Genomic DNA, 18,964 nt, shown 5'->3' on the forward strand with positions numbered 1-18,964 from the left:
CTTTTTATATAAACGTAGCTAATTCAACTCTAATTCTTAGTCTTGTTATAATAAGACAGAGAAAAAACTGCAAGTCCTTGATTATTTTTTTAAGGGAAGAATGTTAAAGGTTTTGTGAACTGAAACCACAGAATCCAGTGGGATGGAAGGGATACAAAACATTGCCTGCTGTGAAGGCTGGAGATCACATCTGTCCATGCCAAAGATTAGACAAGGAGCAACCTGCATCATGTGTCATTCTGTACTTCTGTCACCCCCTTAAAACCATCTCTCTGGCTCTTATTCCTTCACCTGTTTGCCTCACTTTCTTATTTAGCTTCAGAGCCCTGCAGAGCAAAGACTTTAGCATAAGAACCGAGCGTCTGGAGTACAGAGTCTCAGCTGGGTTTGATGCTGTCATGACACCGTTTTTCACAAGCACACACTGGCCCAGATCTCTAGAGAGTTTGGGTAGCTTTCATCTTGTGTGACTATATTTAGTTTTCTGGGTTTATTTTTCTACTTTCTATCTTCCCTTTGATGAGCTGGAACAGAAAGGCATGGAGTTTCTCATGTAGCAACACCCAGTGTCCTTAGATATGGATTTGTAAAATCTCCAATAGTGAAGGAAACCTTGTCACGTACTATTGCTGCATATTTTAGCAGCTCAGAATCTTGAAGCTTTTAAAAACTGCCTGCTTGATATTGTTACTAAAGAGATCAAGCCAAATCAAAATTTTTAAACAGAATGAAACAGTTAACAAAGAGGTTGCAGTGAGCCAACTACTTCAATATTTATTTCAGGTTTTCCAAGTATGGGCCAAAGTAGTAGCTCTCCCAGTGACTAGACTGGCAAAACCTCAGAAATCTGTTTATGCACATTTGTTTTTTGCCCTGCTGTACCATGGAGAGATGGGGTTTATTTCATTTACAACAAAAATTGAAGATGATTTTTAATTTATAGTAACATCTTGAAAAATTGACTTTGGCACTGCAGGCTTTGGGCAACTTGCCATTTCTTGAGAAAGTTCTGTAAAATGTGCCACTTCTTTTCAGTTGGTAGGGATTTTGTTGTTTTGGTTTTGTTTTTTTGTTTTGTTTTTTTTGTTTGTTTGTTTTTTGTTTTTAGTTCCCAATTACCACTTTTTGAATTGAGACACAGATCTGGGATTAAATGGAACTATTCAGAATTAGCTACTTAATATATATTGATTTTAGAAAGTGTTTCTTTATGGCAATTTTTGCCTGGATTGTAATATTGGATGGAGAGAAAATTAATTCAGTCCTTAAATTAGTGCAGAGAATAAGTTGGAAGTCCCAAGCTTTTCTACAAATATGAAACAACAAAATCAAAATTAACATATATTCATAAGCACAAGGAGGAGACAGTTCTGAAAAAAAAATGCAAAACTAATTTCCTGTGAACACTGACCTTTGGAATGTACAGTTCTTCCCTTAACTGCTGCCTGACCTCTCTATTAATATTTGATTCAGTTAAGGGAGAGGGAAGTTGTTTTGGTTTTGGTTAGGCTGGGGTTTTTTATTAGATTGGGGTTTTCGTTTGGGGTTTTTTTCTGCTGTATAAAATCAGTGCCTATTATATTATCATTTAAATAATTTAAATACTCATAGCTTTTATGGTAGCTAAATACATACCATGCTATTTTTGATCAACAGAATAATTTAGGGAGACTCATTTATGAGGGGAAAATAGTTTTCATACAAATATTATGCAGGAATCTTATCTTTGGAATCTACAGGGGAAGATAGAAATGCAGTGTATTTATTGAATCGTGAACTGCTTGAATTCTACATTCCACAACAATACCAAAGATAAAATGCATTCAGTGCATCACTGGAACCTTTACATTTACATGCATCCTGCAAATTATAACACATAACACACTTTTCCATCTACATAGCACCACACCTGAACTGCTGTCCTTACATGACTATGTCCTGAAAGATTGTAAAAGGAAAAAGAGAAATGGAAATTAAATGTCAGTCTGTTACCTGTAAAGGTTTGCTCAGTTAATGCTTGGGATTGTACAAACCTTAAAGGTTATCTCCACCTGTCATTTAAAACAGCTGGGCCAAAGAACAGTAAAAACATTCTCTATCTACTCTGAGCAGCAACTGGAATTTACATGAGCCCTCTCAAATTACTGGCAGCTTGTTCTTACTTTCAACCTGTTAATGGTATCCATAACCAGTTATCGTCCTTGTTGGCTGATGGAGAGCAGGTTACCACTTAGAAATACAAGAATCACCAAACATTTTGACTTGGGTATCACCATGTCCTCAAGAGTTGCCACATCTCAACAGATGTAACCTGAGCTCTTGCACCATCCTTTGTGTTTTCACTCGTCTGTTGAGGTACCCCACAGAGTATTTCTGAAGTTCCTCTTTCCACAGACCTACTGGGGATGTGTAAAATCTCTTTTCTGCATTTTCAGTGCAGGGCAAGGGCAGGAGGAAGCAACTGCTGAGCCTGAATTCAGGAGCAACACGTGCATCCCTTCCTGTACAGTCCCTAGGGAAGCACAAAACTCTTTCAACTTCCATAGACCTAAAGAACCTAGCATTATAAATTTGGAAATCTAGTAGGATTTTAAAACATTAGGAATTTACAATATTTGGCACACCCTTAAATGACACTGAAATTGAAGAGGAAGTATGGTAAATTATGGAGTGGAATGTTTCTACTGTTTGTATCTTTGTGTTCCTCAGTATAATGCATGCTTTAATTGTTCCATGAAGTATATTGCTGCACTCTCCCTGCTTAGTACAAATGGTTGATAATTAATTTTGAGTGCATTCCAGCTCAGAGAAAATTCCAAATTATATTATTCCTGCTCTGCTGGATCTCCTCAACTCCCGTTTCAGTTCTGGTGTTACCTAATGTAAAAACTAAATACACACAAGTTCTGGAATGCCTGAGTTATATTTTGCTTTTGCTTTTGCTTTTGCTTTCCTGGGAAAATTGCCACACACTTTAAGTTAGGGAGGCAAAAGTCAGTCAAGTGTTTCTATACTAAAACACCAGTTCAGGAGGAATGATAAGTACCCAGTGCTTTTGGGGAATTCAACAGAAGTTATCTGTGCTTGGGCATTTCAGTATTTAATTTTCCCCAAGGACACAGCTCTATTTATAGTTTTTAAGTGGATGGAGATAGATACCTGGAGCCAGACATGGCAGAACAGTGCACCTCTTCCAGTTAAGTGCATACCAAGAAAGAAAGATCAAATTATTACTTTTCTTCTCACTCTGCATCTGATTTAAAAGCCATCCAAATAAGAACTCCCTCTAATATAACTGGGTTTGGGGTCAAATCAAGAATGGCTCCATAGGCCTTCTTGGCATTGATCTGGAGTAGAGTATATGTCTGAAAATATTAAGCCTGTTTTAGATGGACTTGACCAACAGGAAAGATTCTTCTGTAAATATCAAAGTAGACATTTGTATATTTTGAAATCCTTCAAAACAGACAAAATGATCAATTTTAAATACAAAATATGCAACTTTCCCCCCAGCAAGCTTTGGTCTTCTTTCACAACCTTCAACCTAAGAGGCAAAGGATGTCTATCCCTTTCCATATAGCTCTGAACAACAGATACACACATAAAGTGAAATCAAGCTTGGGGGGATATTACATGATTAAGCTATTGTAAGTAAATTCCTTCATCTGCTTTAGGGATGGAATGTATTTTCCTGTGAATCACCTCTGATTCTCTAAATCTTAAATACTTACCCATTTTTTATACTTAGCCCATTGGAAAAGGGCACAAGATTGATCAGACAGCTTTTCCTTGTAACACAGAAACTGCATGGTTTTTTATGTAGTCTAAAAATAACTTGCATTTTCAGTCAGAAAACTGCACGTATTTTCTGCTAAGTCACTGTACTTCTTTTTCTTGACAGAAATACAATTTCAGGTGCTGTGTTCCAGAAAGGTTAAGTATTATATTTAATATGAATGACCATATTAGCGAGAATAAGATTAACATGAAGTCATATATCCACCATTCTATGTAATGTGTAGAGGAAGAAATAGGCTGCATGAGATTTATGCAATTTATTTTCTCATGACCCTCAAGGGCTTTACCAAACCATCTTCCGAGGTAATACTATAATCTGTTAAATGTAATGATCTCCCCCAGAAATGAATCTGTAGATCAAAAATCCAGCATCAGCCATTCTGCACAGAAATGAGAGGGATGGAGGGGATTCTAAACCTTGCAATGCTACTTCTGTGTAAAGAAACAGCATACTTTACAATATTTAATAGGCAGCTGGTAAGTTCAAAGAGAGATGTTAATTGTGCTGCTTGCACCTAGCATAAATACCTTCCCTTTCCTCAAATACAGACATCCAGTTCAGAAATTCTTTGGTTCTCCAATAACAGACCCAGAAAGAAACACCTACCCAAAAAATAACTAGTTCATTTTCAGTCTGATTATTATCAAATTCAGCTAGCAGTAGCTGGATCTTTTTTTTTCTCTTTTTTTTTTCTTTTTTTCTTCTTTTTTTAATGATCAGCATGTATAATTTCACAAGATCCCTCTTTCTTCAATGAAAGATGCTAATCTAAGAAGTAAAATTTAAAAAGTATCAGTGTTCTTCATAGTGCTACTGTTATGCATCCTTAAGTTATTGCCTCTTCTCTCTTAAAATACTTGCATTCAGTGCAAGGTGCTTTTTTGTCTCCTGTTAATATGCAATGTAATAAGCTTTTTTCTTTTGTAACTGGAGAACCTGATGGAGTAACTTTTTATTTCATTCCACCTTGAAAAAATCAAGCATAGAATATTTGCTTAGAAAACTAGAGCAACTGCAATTATTGTGATTAAATTACATGTTCTTTTCTTGTTCGCTCATTTGCATAGTACAGAAATTAATGCTTGAAACTGTTTTAAAATGTTTTAGTATACCAGTGCTACTCATGGCTGGAAAAACAGTTCATCAGCTGGCCACATGCTTTGGCAGACCATATATTCTGCCTCTCGGTCATACAATTGCATGGCACAGGCAAGAAAGTGTTTTCATTCAGGTGAATGTCATATATATGTATATATTTGCTAGGTTTTTTTCATTTCTATGGACATCTGCTGCAGAATTTTTAAGCTTTTGGCTGATGATCTGACCTATTACCTGCAGGCAGTACTTAACATTCCGTGTTTTTATGCTTACCATTAATTATAAGTCAAATAACCTATTATATAAAAATTAGTGTTAGAAAAGTCATTAAGATATCCCAGTAGAAAGGCACTATTTCATTTTATCCCATCCTTGAAGAAGTATGGCAACTGAAAGCTAAGAAAATTCAAAAAGTTGATTTTTTCCTCTGTGTCATAAATAGAAAACTAATATTGGGTAGTTTTGTAGAAGAATAGGTTTTGAAATATGGCAGTTGTAAAGATGGTTTTATGAAAAGATGGATTTATATTTAATACAATTTAGATGATCAGGAATAGCAATTTCATTGTGATATTTGGTGATGTGAATTGGCTGTAAAAAATTTTGACACTCTGAACACTTTAAATGATGCTGGGTTTGATAATCCCTAACCTTGCCTAAAGGTCAAGTGCCTAAAGGGTTTGTTACTTGCCTTAGTTTTTTCCTTCAGTTCAGTTTCTTTAAATATACCTTTTGCATTTTTGCATTCTCTCCTTAACTGTTTAGATCATTGCTTTCTTTTCATAGGAAATAGTTCTTCTCATCCTGCAGCTATGCTGTTCTTTCTGTCCTTTCTGTCCTCCTCTGAATTTATAATTTAATAAACAGTAAAAAGGGTTCTCTCCCTCCAAGCTTTCAAAAAGCAGGAAATGCACACAAGTCACATAAGAAAATTAAAAAGAGAGGGACACTTCTACAACTGTGTGAAGTTCGCTGGGCCATCATCCTGGTAGTATTGCTGGGGAAGGAAAATTACATTTTTCTTGTACAAGGAATTTTCTAATAATTTCTTTTCATCTTTGAAGGACTAGAATAATAAAGCACCTGTCCAGAGAGTACCAGCCACCAATTGTCCCAAGTAACAAAAACCAATGCCCGCTTGGAAAAAAGAATTATTTGTTACAATTAGCACATAAGAATAAAAATCATAAATAAAAGTTATCAAAAGCAAGGAACTGGTCAAAATAAATAATATAGGCCATTCCACATGTACTTGCAAAGCTGAATTGATGTTATGTTCTGGTACTTGTTTTGGATACTATGCTAAAGTTGAAATTATGGGTGCATTATAATTATCTAGTACTAATGTCAACTATATTAAAAATCTTTCTGAGGGCCTTCGTTTATGTTATAGGTAAAACATGTTTTTTTAACAATGTTTTAGGTGCTTCGTTGAATACTACACAGTCATGGGTCATATCAGGCTCTCAGTGACTGAATTACTCTATGAAAGTTGTGAAATCTCTTTTTTTACATTTAATTACACAGTTAGGTTTTCATTTGTTGACTCAACGATTACCAATCTGTTTAGCTCTAATAAGAAAGAGGAAAAATTAAAAAAAGAAATTTGTAGTGAAATGCCATGTCATATTACAAGTAGCTTCAGTATTCCTAAAGTCACGAGGGGTGTTGAAAATTCAATGACACCATCTCTGCCTCTGATAATACTCATTAATTAACACTTTCTAATACCTTCATAGTGGCTGTGTATGTTACTAAGAACACACAGCTTAATTGTATTATAAAAAAGCATAAATATATAAGTCTGTTTCCAATAAGGAGTGTGTGTATTTGTGTGCAGTGGGATTTGGATAGATTTTGCAGTTCTACAAACCCCTTGTCATCTGCTGCAGCTTTGAAGGTTACTACAGACTCGATGTCTCTGTCAATCCCTTAAGTGTCCTATTCAGCCCTTTTCACCTTGCTCAAATTTAGCTCAATCTAAGCTCTTTGCCTCACTGTTTAACACATAAATACCATCCCAAAGTGGGAATGTAGAAACTAAGCTGCCTTTCTGAGAAATACAAGAGCATATTTTACAGAAAGTAAAGATGTGGCTCCTTCTTGCATATAAAGGGTACCAAAGAGGTCAGTAAGATTGTGGAGGAGTGCCAACTCCTTCAGGTGTCCAAAAGCCGCTGCCCTGTCCTCCCAGCTGACTACACTGATAGGCTCAGAGTATCTTCTTCCTTTCTGACTCCATCGTACCTGTATCCCTGGATACTCAGGAAGGCACATTAAACAGCAGTAGGAGGAGAAGCTTTTCCCCAGTAGCCACGCTTCACCTGTGAGATGCAAGACAGGGTTTCAAATCACAATTCTTTCAGACTTGGATGAGTGTTGTGATTATTTTACAAAGTAGGGAAGGTTACACCACTATGCCTTCTTCTAAAAGACAACATTGATCTCCTTGCTGTTTCCAAGAAAGGTGCATTCACCATTCTCTGTAAGAAGAGTAGTGATTTCCACAGACAAGGTTATTGACTTCAGTCTCGGCTATGTGCTACAGTCTTTTATTAAATCTAACCCTTTTGATTTGTTTTTCTATCCAGTTCCACTCTTGTCAAGTGTTACAGGACCTGTCAGAGAGTTGACAGAAATCTGGACTGCAGTAGGAATTACCTGCAAGGTCCTGAGCTTTATGTGAAAGGAAAAATGTACATGCCTGTCAAGAAATCTCCCATGCAATTTCAAAAATAGAGCAAAGTGAGAATAACACATTTGTTGGGAGGAGAATCAGAGCGAGTGAGCACCTCAGATCTTTAGGCAGAGGTAGGCAAAATCTCCAGTCCTTCCTCTGTGCTGTCTTTATTCGCTGACCTCTTCCCCAGTTAAATCCCTTTTGACTGATTTTCTCACCTGCATCTCTGATCAGGCTGATCAAAGACTGAACAGTGATAAGCAATGAAGGAAAAGGCAACAAAATGAGCTAAGTTGGTGCTGCATGATCCTGTAGAAGACAGGGAGGTTGTGGAGGAAGACCACTGATACTTTCTCAGCCAGGAGAAATGAGAGTTCTGATGAAGCAAACTGTATCGGGGAAGTAGGTCATGAATTTCTTCTGAGGAAGCACATTCACTCTGTATGATAGACTGGTAGCTCCTACACACTATGTCCTGAGAAATTACTCATCCTTATTTCATATCTTCCTACCACTAGGGAAAAGCTTTGAGATTTAAAAATACCACACTGTGGGTGAAGTTCAGAGTTGAGGGAATTAGCTCATTTACAACCAGATTTGGCTGCTCTCTTTCCTGAAAGACAGGTCGAGCATCAGGAAACTCCAACATCATTTTCTTCGTTTCTACACCTTCTATGTCAAGAGCTGTGCTCACAGCAAAACACTTCAGCACTTGCACCTCATCCTTCCAGTCCCAATTGCAGTCAGTTTTCTTACAAAGTAGTTCAGCAGTCCTTTTTATTTTTCATGGAACTGAAACCAAGATCTGTCTCAAGTTTCTGAAACTCATCTTATCCCCCCAGGGTACTTCTTTAATTCCTCCAGGGAAAAAGGGAAGAGAGAAATCAGGGCATGGTTCTGTGAAACAACACACTGCAATATTTCTCAAGCCAAGGAACATAAATATTTATTCGAGCAGGTGGAAAAACAATTCTCAGTACAGAAATGTCTTTATTATGCCTTCAGTTTCCTATTCGCTTCAGTAACTTCAATTAAAAATTGTATTTCTTATGTTTTCTACAGTCAGCTGAAGTTCTAAAATTAATTCTATTTATTCACAGCTTCAACCTATAGAAAAAAAGCAAATAAAAATGTTTCATACTACTCTATGGTATCATTTTTCCCTTAAAAACTCAAAAGGACAAACAGTGTAAAATAACAGTTCCATTTCTGCTGATATGTAAATACATATCCTTTGCATATCAAAATAGAAATACTCAAAATAAAATGCTTATTTTGCAAGCTATCATCTTGCAAAATATATCTTTTTATGGATAGGCAGTCTGAGTCAGTGGCAAAAGTATCAGGAGCTTTCAGGTTTCCATACTGAGATGTAGTAAAGGTGGAAAGAAGATTTAAGAGATCTGCAGCAGCTCTAATGTTCTGTCTGATAAGCTGCACTGCCTTACAACCCTTGGCAGAGAGGAAAAATGATGCTCTAAAAGACACTTTGATATGTACATGCAAGCAATCACAGAATATGACATTTTTGTGCTTTTTTCATATTTTTAATTTCTAATGGTAGTATTTTTGGGAGACTTAATACCAATGCAACATAATTTTTTTCCTTTGATGGGCAAGAAAAGCCATTGAATGCATTTATTTATTTGGAGGACATTCTCTGTGTGTTTCTGTCATGAGGTCCTTCCACTGTACCTCACTGCAGCTAGAACAATAAAAAGGAGTAGAGGCAGATTTTTTCAGGATATCTTCTGGGCACCAGCTACTCTGGAACTCCAGCTTCCTAAAACTTTGTTTTTTTTAAGTATGGTATTACAGCTTTCTTCACCTTGGTTTCAGTTTCCAGTACAATGGCTCGAAGTTTGTCCTAAAAAGCAATTAACATGTATATTCCATTGAGATAAATTGAGATAAACATACTTTTCTGGCTTTAGTTCTGATGATTCACTGCTGTTTAGCCATTAGCATTTTTGCTTTGAATTTGAAAGGAGTTGGCTTTGTTCCCTTAAGTTATAAAAAAAATTAAAAATAGGACATTCTTTTCTGTTTGTTTTTTGGTAGTAAATTCTTGGTTTCAAGGCCTGAGAGGCAGGCACCAAGCTAATCCTGTTATTTTAATTTTCCTTTTTTTTTTCCCCAAAATATCTCTGGCTGCACCTGCACATTTTATATCACATAAGAGATTTCTACAGGATGCCATTAGAAAAGCATTATCAGATACTTGCAAGGAACCAGAAAGAGCTATAGTTGTACTAAGTTTCTTAGGATGGGATGTTAAATTAAAGGCCCCTAAAAACTGGTATCCTGACCATTTGTTTCAGATTTTCAAGATGTATATTTGGTTATATCAGTTAAGCCCACATTCCTGCAGGCAAAGAGGGTAAATATGCTGACATGTTACAATTCTGTGTGCCTTCCTTTACTTGAATGGCTTCCTAGGCAGGTTTGCACATGCAAATGCAGTGTCTTACTACCTCCTGAAAATTCAGTAAGACAATACATAGAATGTAGCCAGCATGCATGTAAAAAGTAAGATTTGAAAACAATGGAGCATTTCTTGTTATGCTGAAGTGATTCTGTCTCCATACATACAAATATAGCAACTGAAAATAATTGATGGGTATTGGAATCTGATTACAGTAGGTAGGCTTTTTAGAAAATAATTTGGATTAAATCTGAGGTCTTTTAAGCCTGGTCCTAAAGATAAATTTTAATTATAAATTTTATTTATAATTTTTAAATTTATAAATCAATATTTCACTTACTTTTTATGTGTCTCTTTTGTCTATAGAAGTCTGATCCACTACAGAGTAACATACATTTTATCAGCTAACACGCATGTGAACATCACAGTAAGCAGTAGAGAAAAAAATGTGTTTGTCTGAGAAAAAATGGCTATTTAGCTGAAATGTATGGCTTTAAAGAGGAAAAAAAGGTTTTATTTCATAAGAAGGATTTTAATACCAAAGAGAGGAAGCCTAGAAGCAAAGGCTGGAGAAGTGGAGAGTTAGGTCTCTAACCCCAGGATAAACAGAAGGCAATGAATAGTGAGAGACTATAGGGGAGAGAGAGATCCAGAGGACTTTGTAGCCCTTGTTAGTCATGCAAACCATGGAAAGATAACATTCATGTTCCTGTTGCAGTTCATATTCAGTTGCTTATACAGTGCTATGAGATTGCTTGCACAGAAAAAAGCTGCAGTAGCAGGGCCTTTGGTGTGTGACTGTTACCCCATCATTAATGCCCTGAATTCTGATGATTAGGGTTTACCCCTGGTGACCACAGACTTGTTCTTCTCCCACTCAGGGGAGGTTTTGAAACAGGGCTTTTGTGCAGTGGATGTGCTTTGTTGTTAAATGCTTTGCTCCGGGTGGTTGCCCATGAGCTACACCAGATTTCTGTGCAAGGCGTCCTTCTGGGGCATGGCATGATCCACACTGCAATCCACAGCTCTCCTGGCAATGACAGAAGGACACCTCTGGCACATCAGTAACACCAGCCCTTCCCAAGCCCTGACAACATGAAGTTTATACCCCATGGTGTTTCAAAAGCACTGAAATCCCTCCAGTTTTCAGCCCACAGTGTGATACATTGAGCACCTCTTCAATAATGTGAGATACTCATTCTCCTAATGGAGCTGTTCTACTTTGAATAAGTGATCTTAGTTTAGGCTTACATTAATTTAACGGGCTGAAGTGTGAGTCGCTCAGGACCTCCTCACAAGGGGTCAGGGCTTTCCTCCTTCAGTAGTGAGCAGTTTCTATTAGAAGGACAGAGCTGAGAATTAGGAAAAAACAGCTTCCACTCCATGGTTATGACTAACCATTACATACCTGTCCCAGCTCTGAGCCCTGGCCCAGGCTTAATTCCCTGCACTTCATTCTTGTGTCACCTGGGGACAGTAATACTTCCCAATTCCTCATGGATCTTGCAGAACCAAATTATTTAAGGAGTGCTTAGTCCTGTACACAAGGAATTATATTAAGTTTAGAATTGCAATTAAAATTAAATGTGGTTAGATTTAATTCCTTCAAAGATGATTTATTGAATGCTTATTTTTCAAAAAGCTGGCAATCCAGGACGGCTCTGAGAAGAGGCAGAGAGGATATATGTATGCACTTCAATGGCATATGTCTTCACAAAGACCAAGAAACAGGACTGATTCCAGTTAGCCCATCAAAAGATCATTGGATCAGATCTCTTGGCAAAATGGCCAAAAATATTGTTGGTCTTAAGCTGACAAGTACCTGAAGTCACTCCATAAAACATTACAAATTTGACTTCTCAAATGACTTCATTAGCAGATGTCAATATATAATTTCTTAAGAAAAGGTTAATTAAACAAATCAGTAATCAATATAATTTGCTGTTATTTTCCAGCTGTTTTCTATTAAAATTGCCACCAAATATCTTAGCTGGAATTAAGTATATCTAAAATTTCAGCTTTTTCTGGTTTAATATAATGTAAGGCATCAGAATTCATTAATATTTTAGTGATGATGTCTGAACTTATATGACATGCCATGTGAATCCCTCATATCTCAAGATCAAATCTAAATCTTTTTGTCCTTTTGTTCATTATTGTGACTGTGCCCACAATTTTAATATCTTTCCACACCAAGAATATTAGAATGAACTTATTTCCCATCTTATAGACAGTAGTTTTTTAACCTTCATTTAATAGTGATTTCAGCCTCAGGCTCAACAAAGCATCCCTGATGGAAACCACAATGGGTGGGGCTCTGAGTGACTTTGTTGGAAGGTGTCCCTGCCCTAGGTTGGGGACTTGGAAGTAGATGATCTTTGAGGTCCCTCCAAACCCAACCTTTCCTATGATTCTGTGATTCTGTGAAAGCTAACAAGGCTCCTGCTGAGGTTGCTCTGTGTTAATGCTGTAAAGTTTTGTTAGACACAAATGGTTGCTGAGGGTTTTATATGTTTGTCAGCCTGGTTGTTTTATACAATTCAATCACCTTCAGTCTAATGAGTCCTTAATTTGTTGTTTTACTATTAAAGGAAAATGACTCATCAGGTGGGAGATTTTGGTTCACGAGTCTGCATATAAAACTGTCTCTTGATATTGAACACAGCATAAACATTACTGTTGCCTTTAAAAATAATTCCCTTTAATAATAAAATGCTGCCATGTTGTTATCACAAATTGAAGCTTTAGGTTCTTTCTGTACAGTACTATTATATATTTCAAAAGGACCTGAAATAATGGTAATTCTTATTTACAGACTAAGTATGAAACAACATTAAGATTGTGAGAAATTATATTTGCTCTCAATCCTGTTGCTTCATAATTCTTTATTTTTCTAAGAAGAAATCTGCATTTACTTGCATGTGTAGGGAAATGGAGATGGCACAGATATTTCCAGAGGCTGCTGCAAGCCTCTGACACAGATGCAGTTCAGACACTGAAGCTCCTGAAGGAAAAGTGCAGTTCAGAGCTTCTCATTGAGGCCTCTAAGGTTTGAGTTGTTTTGTGGTACCCTGATAGATTACACTTATACAGATAGATATGAATTTAACCAGAGTGACACCAAAACAGTGAAGGGAAGAAGGTACTTCCAAGCTTCTCCTCTAACATGAGAAGATGCACTTTTCACAGCCTGTGCCTGCAAATGCACCCATGCTAAGGCTTTCATGCAGCCTTAGAAACAAATAGTAGATTAAAATTCCAGCAAATACATATAATCTGTTTATATCCCTTAGTCTTCTTTTTTAATTTACCAGTGCCACTGCTAATGGAAAATATGCAGTGCATTTAGAGGAAGGTGCATTTGGGTGAAGAACTGTTCCCCAGGAACCTGGTGTGTTTATGTGGCATAACCCAGCATTTGAGCATTAACTCAGCATGTCTCCTGCTGCCAGCCTGGGCTGTGATACCACAGGCCTCCAGAAAACCAGTGTTAGTCACTTTTGTACTCTCCAGTAAAATGAAGAGTTTTGTTTCAATGCCTCCATTAAAAGCCCAGGAAAACTGGGCTTTAGGTTGAGGCTAGTCTGAAGTTGCCAAACAGCACAGGAGTGACTCCATGAAGAGTTTTCTACCTCATAATGTTTTCTACCAGAATATTCTTCAAATAACTACACTGAGTCAGGTATTAATACCAGAATCTCAGGGCTCAAACAGGAACACAGCTGCACTGCAGAGCCTGGCATGGCCCTGCTCTAAATGATACACCTGCTTAGCCCTGTATTTAGGATTTGCTGGATCATGTCAAAGTTCTTTTTTATTGTGATTTACTCAAGTAGTCAGGAGGATAATCCCTAATACGAGATTATTTACATAATATCTTTTGCAAATGATACATGAGAGGTATAAAAAAAGTCTTGTCTTTTCATTTTAAAGTAAAAACAGTCATTATTTAACTATAGTACAGTGGAGAGAGAGCAGCATAAACTACCGGAGAAGCAGAAAAGTACACAGAATAGTTCCAAAACAAATTTAGTTGATTAAATGTAGTACATTAAAATCAGACATAATAATGTTGACATTTTAGTATTGCTAATGAAGGGCCCAGCTATTGATCTTTGCTCAGGCAACTGTCTATTGAATCCACTGGACTTATATTCAGAAAAAGTGTAGCCCAATAAATTCCAAGTAATAATTTCTATACAAGATAAAAGCTCCTCTGAGAGCAATTTATGAGATTTCTACGTCAACCTCAATGTGAAGAGGCTTTCCAATTCAGCATGATATAAGTTATTAACCTCACTTGAATGAAGGAGGAAAATAATACTATATTTTGTTTAACCTCTGCAGCTTCAGAATTATTCTGGGCTGTATGAATAGATCAAAACAGTAAAAGCTTCAAAATTTTCCCCAGCTATCTCATTATGTGAAGCAACATAGCCCTCTCTGAGGGGAGCTACTAGCTGGAATGCTCACAAATCAAAAATAAATTTAGATTATAGAAATAGTGGATCATTTTGGTTCATTAAATCAATTATTATATCATTCTGGTTGCTGAACATTAATTCTGTTCTCCTGAGCCCTTGATGTGTACCCTGAATGGAGCTATGGTGGGATCTGAATGGGCAGCCAGGCAAACTCAACTTTTTCCTAAAGCCTCTCTATTGGAGAAGCTTCTTGGAGGACTCAGCTGCTGTAACTTGTCAGAAACTGGATCCTGGGCTATATGAACTATCACAATTCCTACATTCCTTCACTTCTTCTGAGCAGTGGACAGACATGGAGTTGTTGCTGTCCACCAGCTCTTTGTCAGTGCTTCTCTGTGGAGGCTGCCAGCAGACTTTTCAGGGTGTTCTTCCGCTGGAAGACTTCCAGACAGCTCCTCATTATGATGAGTGGTTTAAAAATAATGAATATTTAGATATTATTTACAAACATGCTCATTTACAATTTTAGGGCACTACTATATTTGCATTAGTATTACTTTACTAAGAGATCTTTCTGATTCAAATCAAGATTCTGATACTGTTGATTCCTCTCCACATTAAGTACTCCTTCTCATTAACGCAAGATCTTTGCTGAATACATTTAAAACCAGGAAAGAATTTTCTAAAATCAAATTTTAAATTAAGTAAGAATTCTCACTGACTTCTGTGGACCAAGTATTTAATGAAAAATTTATCTGATGATCACAAATTTGAAAAAAATTGTCAAAAATATAGTAGTTATTTCCTATAACACTATTGCCTATGAAGTTGTAGGATATTAAATCATATTTTTGTGAAATGTTTACAGACAGTAAACTACAAAAATAAATTTCTTTTAAAAGAGTATATTTAGAGCACCACAACCAGTATTTTAATCCTCATTTTTAAAAGGGAAATATCTCCTGTGTGAGTGGAAATTGATTGGGTTTAATAAATTTCTACTCAGTATTTGCTCCATCCTTGCCCCACTGTTCATTCAGCTACCGGGGCAAATACAAGAAGAATAGAAAAGAAAAGCAGCTTGTGGTTCTGGAACATTGATCCTTGCTGGTATAAGCCACAATTTCAATTTGCTTTTGCATGTGAGGATAATCTCAACCTGTGACTAATGGAACTCAATAATACATGAGTCAATACCTTGCTATGTAGGGTATTTTTTAATTATTTCTTTTGAATGCCTTTGTATTTTTACTACTAGTTAGTACTATGAGAAAAAATACATCTAGTTTAAATTTTCTAAGTCATCATAGTAAAATACAGCTCAGTACAGTACCCTTAACAGTAATTCCTGTCACACAGTATTGTTTTCCCTTCCTAGTAATTTCAAAGTCATGACACTACTACCAGACTTACTTTAAGGAAATTCAGATCCTGAGGATGCTTTTTGCATAATGAAGAAGAAAAATTTAATCCCTACTTCTCTGTAAATACATAGGGCCTATTGGGAGAGAAGTATGGGAACATCCGAATACCAGGGGAAGTAGAATCAGCAGAATTTGAAATGATCCTGGATGCTGCTGTAGAGGCCAAGCTAGAGACAAGGATTTTAGAAGAGTGGTACTGCAGGGATGAGAACGCAGTGCCACCAGCATATTACCTCAGACCAAAATCAGAAATGCTGAAGAACTACCAGAATACGGTAAGTCATAGTGACCTGATCACAAAAGTATTCTCTCTGTTACAGTGGCTAACAGTCTCCAAGGCCAGGCACTTGCTGTTGTCTTTGAATTAGGTGCTACAGCCCTGTCCACACCTGAACAGCTGCTGCTGTGGTTCTCTTTTCCTATACACGGTGAAGGAGCACCTGCAAACACCAAGGAACACGACTCCTGCACTGATGCACTCTCTGATTGCTAGAGCAAGTGACCTTGGGTCATCTGTGACCTGTTAGGGCTAGTGGGACAGTTGTACAGATTTCCCTTCCCTGATGTTGTAACATGGAGAACTCAGGCTCTTCTGCTTTGTACTGTGTATTTGCTAGATTTCAATGAATAGGACTTGCAGAGGAAATACACATTTTCCCTTCTATTACCATAAAAGAAAACTCTTGTCAAACAAGTGCTTAGCACTGTCCCAAGTCAGATATCATACTTTTAACTTATTAACTGTATTCTAACATAAGATTTCTGAACACTTTTAATTATAATTTTTAAAGCAGACGTTTTTCTTTAATTGATGACGATAAAAACTGTATCTATTTCTCAGGGCTCAGTTCTAGTCTCCTATACATCCAGTATATACCTAAGGACATATTTTAGTGTATAAAAAATGAAGTCCTTAAAAGAGTTTCTACTTCATTTTGAGTGCATGTTGTATTATTGAGGGGTTTTTTTATTAAATATTTGTACTTTTCCTGAAGCTACTGACTAACATGGGACTAAGTAAAAAGCTGTTCATAACTTAAATGACTTAATGTCCATGACTTTAAAAAGATGTCCATAACTTAAAGCTGTAACATAGATGTAACATACCTTAAAGACGTAACACAGAGTTACATCTCATAAACGTATAGAAAGTAATAAAAGATACTCAGTTCTGTCAAGAAAGAGTTGCTAGGGAATTCGTCCTGGAGATTCCACACTCCAGCAAAACTGGAGACCCCTGAAATATTTCACAAGCAGTAAATAAAACCTAGCTGCTTTAGAGAAAGCACCAGCATGGCATTTGCAAGATACCATCTGAAAGGATTAGTGAATTTATATTAGAGTTCCTCTCTGATGACAGTTAAGATTAGTGTTACTATAGCAATGGATGAATGAACATAATGTCACATATAATCCTGTATTTTTAAAATACGGTAGCTAATATAAGGCACTTAATTACAGGTACCAGGAACCTCATTTTCAGTTTTGAGATACAAGTTTAAATTATTATCATTATTACATCTCATTAAAGGAGTGATAATTTTAGCAGCATTGCTGCTGCTTTATTATCAGTATTTCAGGCTTCGTTCTCAAAACCCTCTTTCTATAAAGGTGTAATTGGCCTTATTCTTGAAAAATATTGCAATAGCTACCTATACTAGGGATTTAGAAAATACTCCAAGGACCTAACTCTTAAAATTATAAAATGGAATACAATATGATCATCTGCAGTATAAAATGTTTAACTTTTATTTATTTTTGTTAGTGTATGTGTTTATCTATTACCATGGTTTTTTTGGCCTTGAATACTAGACTTCTACTTTCTGATGTTGTATATATATGAATTACACCTACTTTTTAACTATGGATATTTTTAAAAGATGGAATCGTCTTCAAATTCTATGAGTGAGAACAAATGGCAAGACATATCAGAAGAGATCAAGAAGATTTTTAAGACTGCCGTGAAATTGCTGTATGAGAAAGGAAAGATGAAACACAGCCAAGCAAAGAGATACCTTTCCTCTGGTAAAGTTCACATTAACAATTTCTGTGTATTCATTTATTGTCTTTTCTGTCAACCTTTCCACAAACATGAAAATGTATTTCTGTTGGCATTTCTTGTATAATTAAAGGGGAAAAAAAAGGTTTACTGTGCTTACTTGAAACTAAAACCCATACAAAAGAACCTAGCAAATTCTCTGTTTGTTTTTTTCTGGTTTTTACAGAGAACAAATGTTGTCAAGTCTGCCTGTTGGGGGTAGGGCATGTTTCTTGAACTGTTTATAATGAAAAGTTGACAGAGACTCTTGTGTTCTCTTTTCATCCCCAGCTATTGAAGATGAACTTGATTTTGCCTTGGGTAAACAAACACCAGCTTTCCTAAAGAAGTGTGTTTGCTACATCCGGAAAATTGCCAACATTGAGCGTTTCGTTAAAATTCCAGAGATGGGAAAATACATGGATGTGGTACATAAAGCTGGGAAGTTTCTACGAGATCCTGAAGCCCATGAGAAACTGATCAAGCTCAGGGATGAATTCATTCCTACCATTGTCGCATCGTCCAATCTGAGAGTGTACACATCTGTCACCCACTGTGACATGAAGCTGGGTTACTCCCAAGAAGTGGAGAGCCATTACATTGAAGGACTTGGTAAACAGTTCTATGAAGACATGATTGATATAATCCAAGCTACAGTGCAGCAGAACTTTGACACAGAGACAGACACACTGTATGATGAAGTTCTTCAACACTCATCGCTCTGTAAAACGTACTCCACCTTTTATGAATATAGATGTGAGGCATTAAGCATCGTTCACAAATATGTTTTACCTAGAAAAATAGGACACATTAACCCTCTTATCATATATGGAGGACCATGCACAGGGAAGACTCTTTTGTTAGCTGAAGCGGCAAAGAAGGTAAATAAGTGCCTTACATACTAAGGTCGTGTTGAGAGCATTATTGTGTGTAAATGCTAACTTAGTTTAATTCTTTCTTTTCTCAACAGATCTATCAGCCCTTGATATACAAAATAAAAATAATAACATGTATATTTGGCGTATTATTGTACACATATACAGGAAAATATTACCTTTGAATAATAACATATCTGT

At 36.5% G+C, this 18,964-nt stretch overlaps 1 protein-coding gene across 3 annotated transcripts in view; it reads left to right on the top strand.

Moving 5' to 3' along the window:
- Positions 1-18,964, top strand: part of NWD2 (NACHT and WD repeat domain containing 2) — a 52,499-nt gene that overhangs the window by 26,551 nt on the left and 6,984 nt on the right. For all 3 annotated transcript variants that reach the window (XM_014871005.2, XM_088163254.1, XM_088163255.1), the window contains 3 exons: positions 15,922-16,125; positions 17,731-17,875; positions 18,180-18,769. In XM_014871005.2, coding sequence (XP_014726491.2) covers positions 15,922-16,125; positions 17,731-17,875; positions 18,180-18,769 — 939 coding nt within the window. The remainder of the gene's footprint in view (positions 1-15,921; positions 16,126-17,730; positions 17,876-18,179; positions 18,770-18,964) is intronic.

This window comes from Sturnus vulgaris, chromosome 4, assembly GCF_052056855.1.
Source record: "Sturnus vulgaris isolate bStuVul1 chromosome 4, bStuVul1.hap1, whole genome shotgun sequence".
Classification (NCBI taxonomy): domain Eukaryota; kingdom Metazoa; phylum Chordata; class Aves; order Passeriformes; family Sturnidae; genus Sturnus; species Sturnus vulgaris.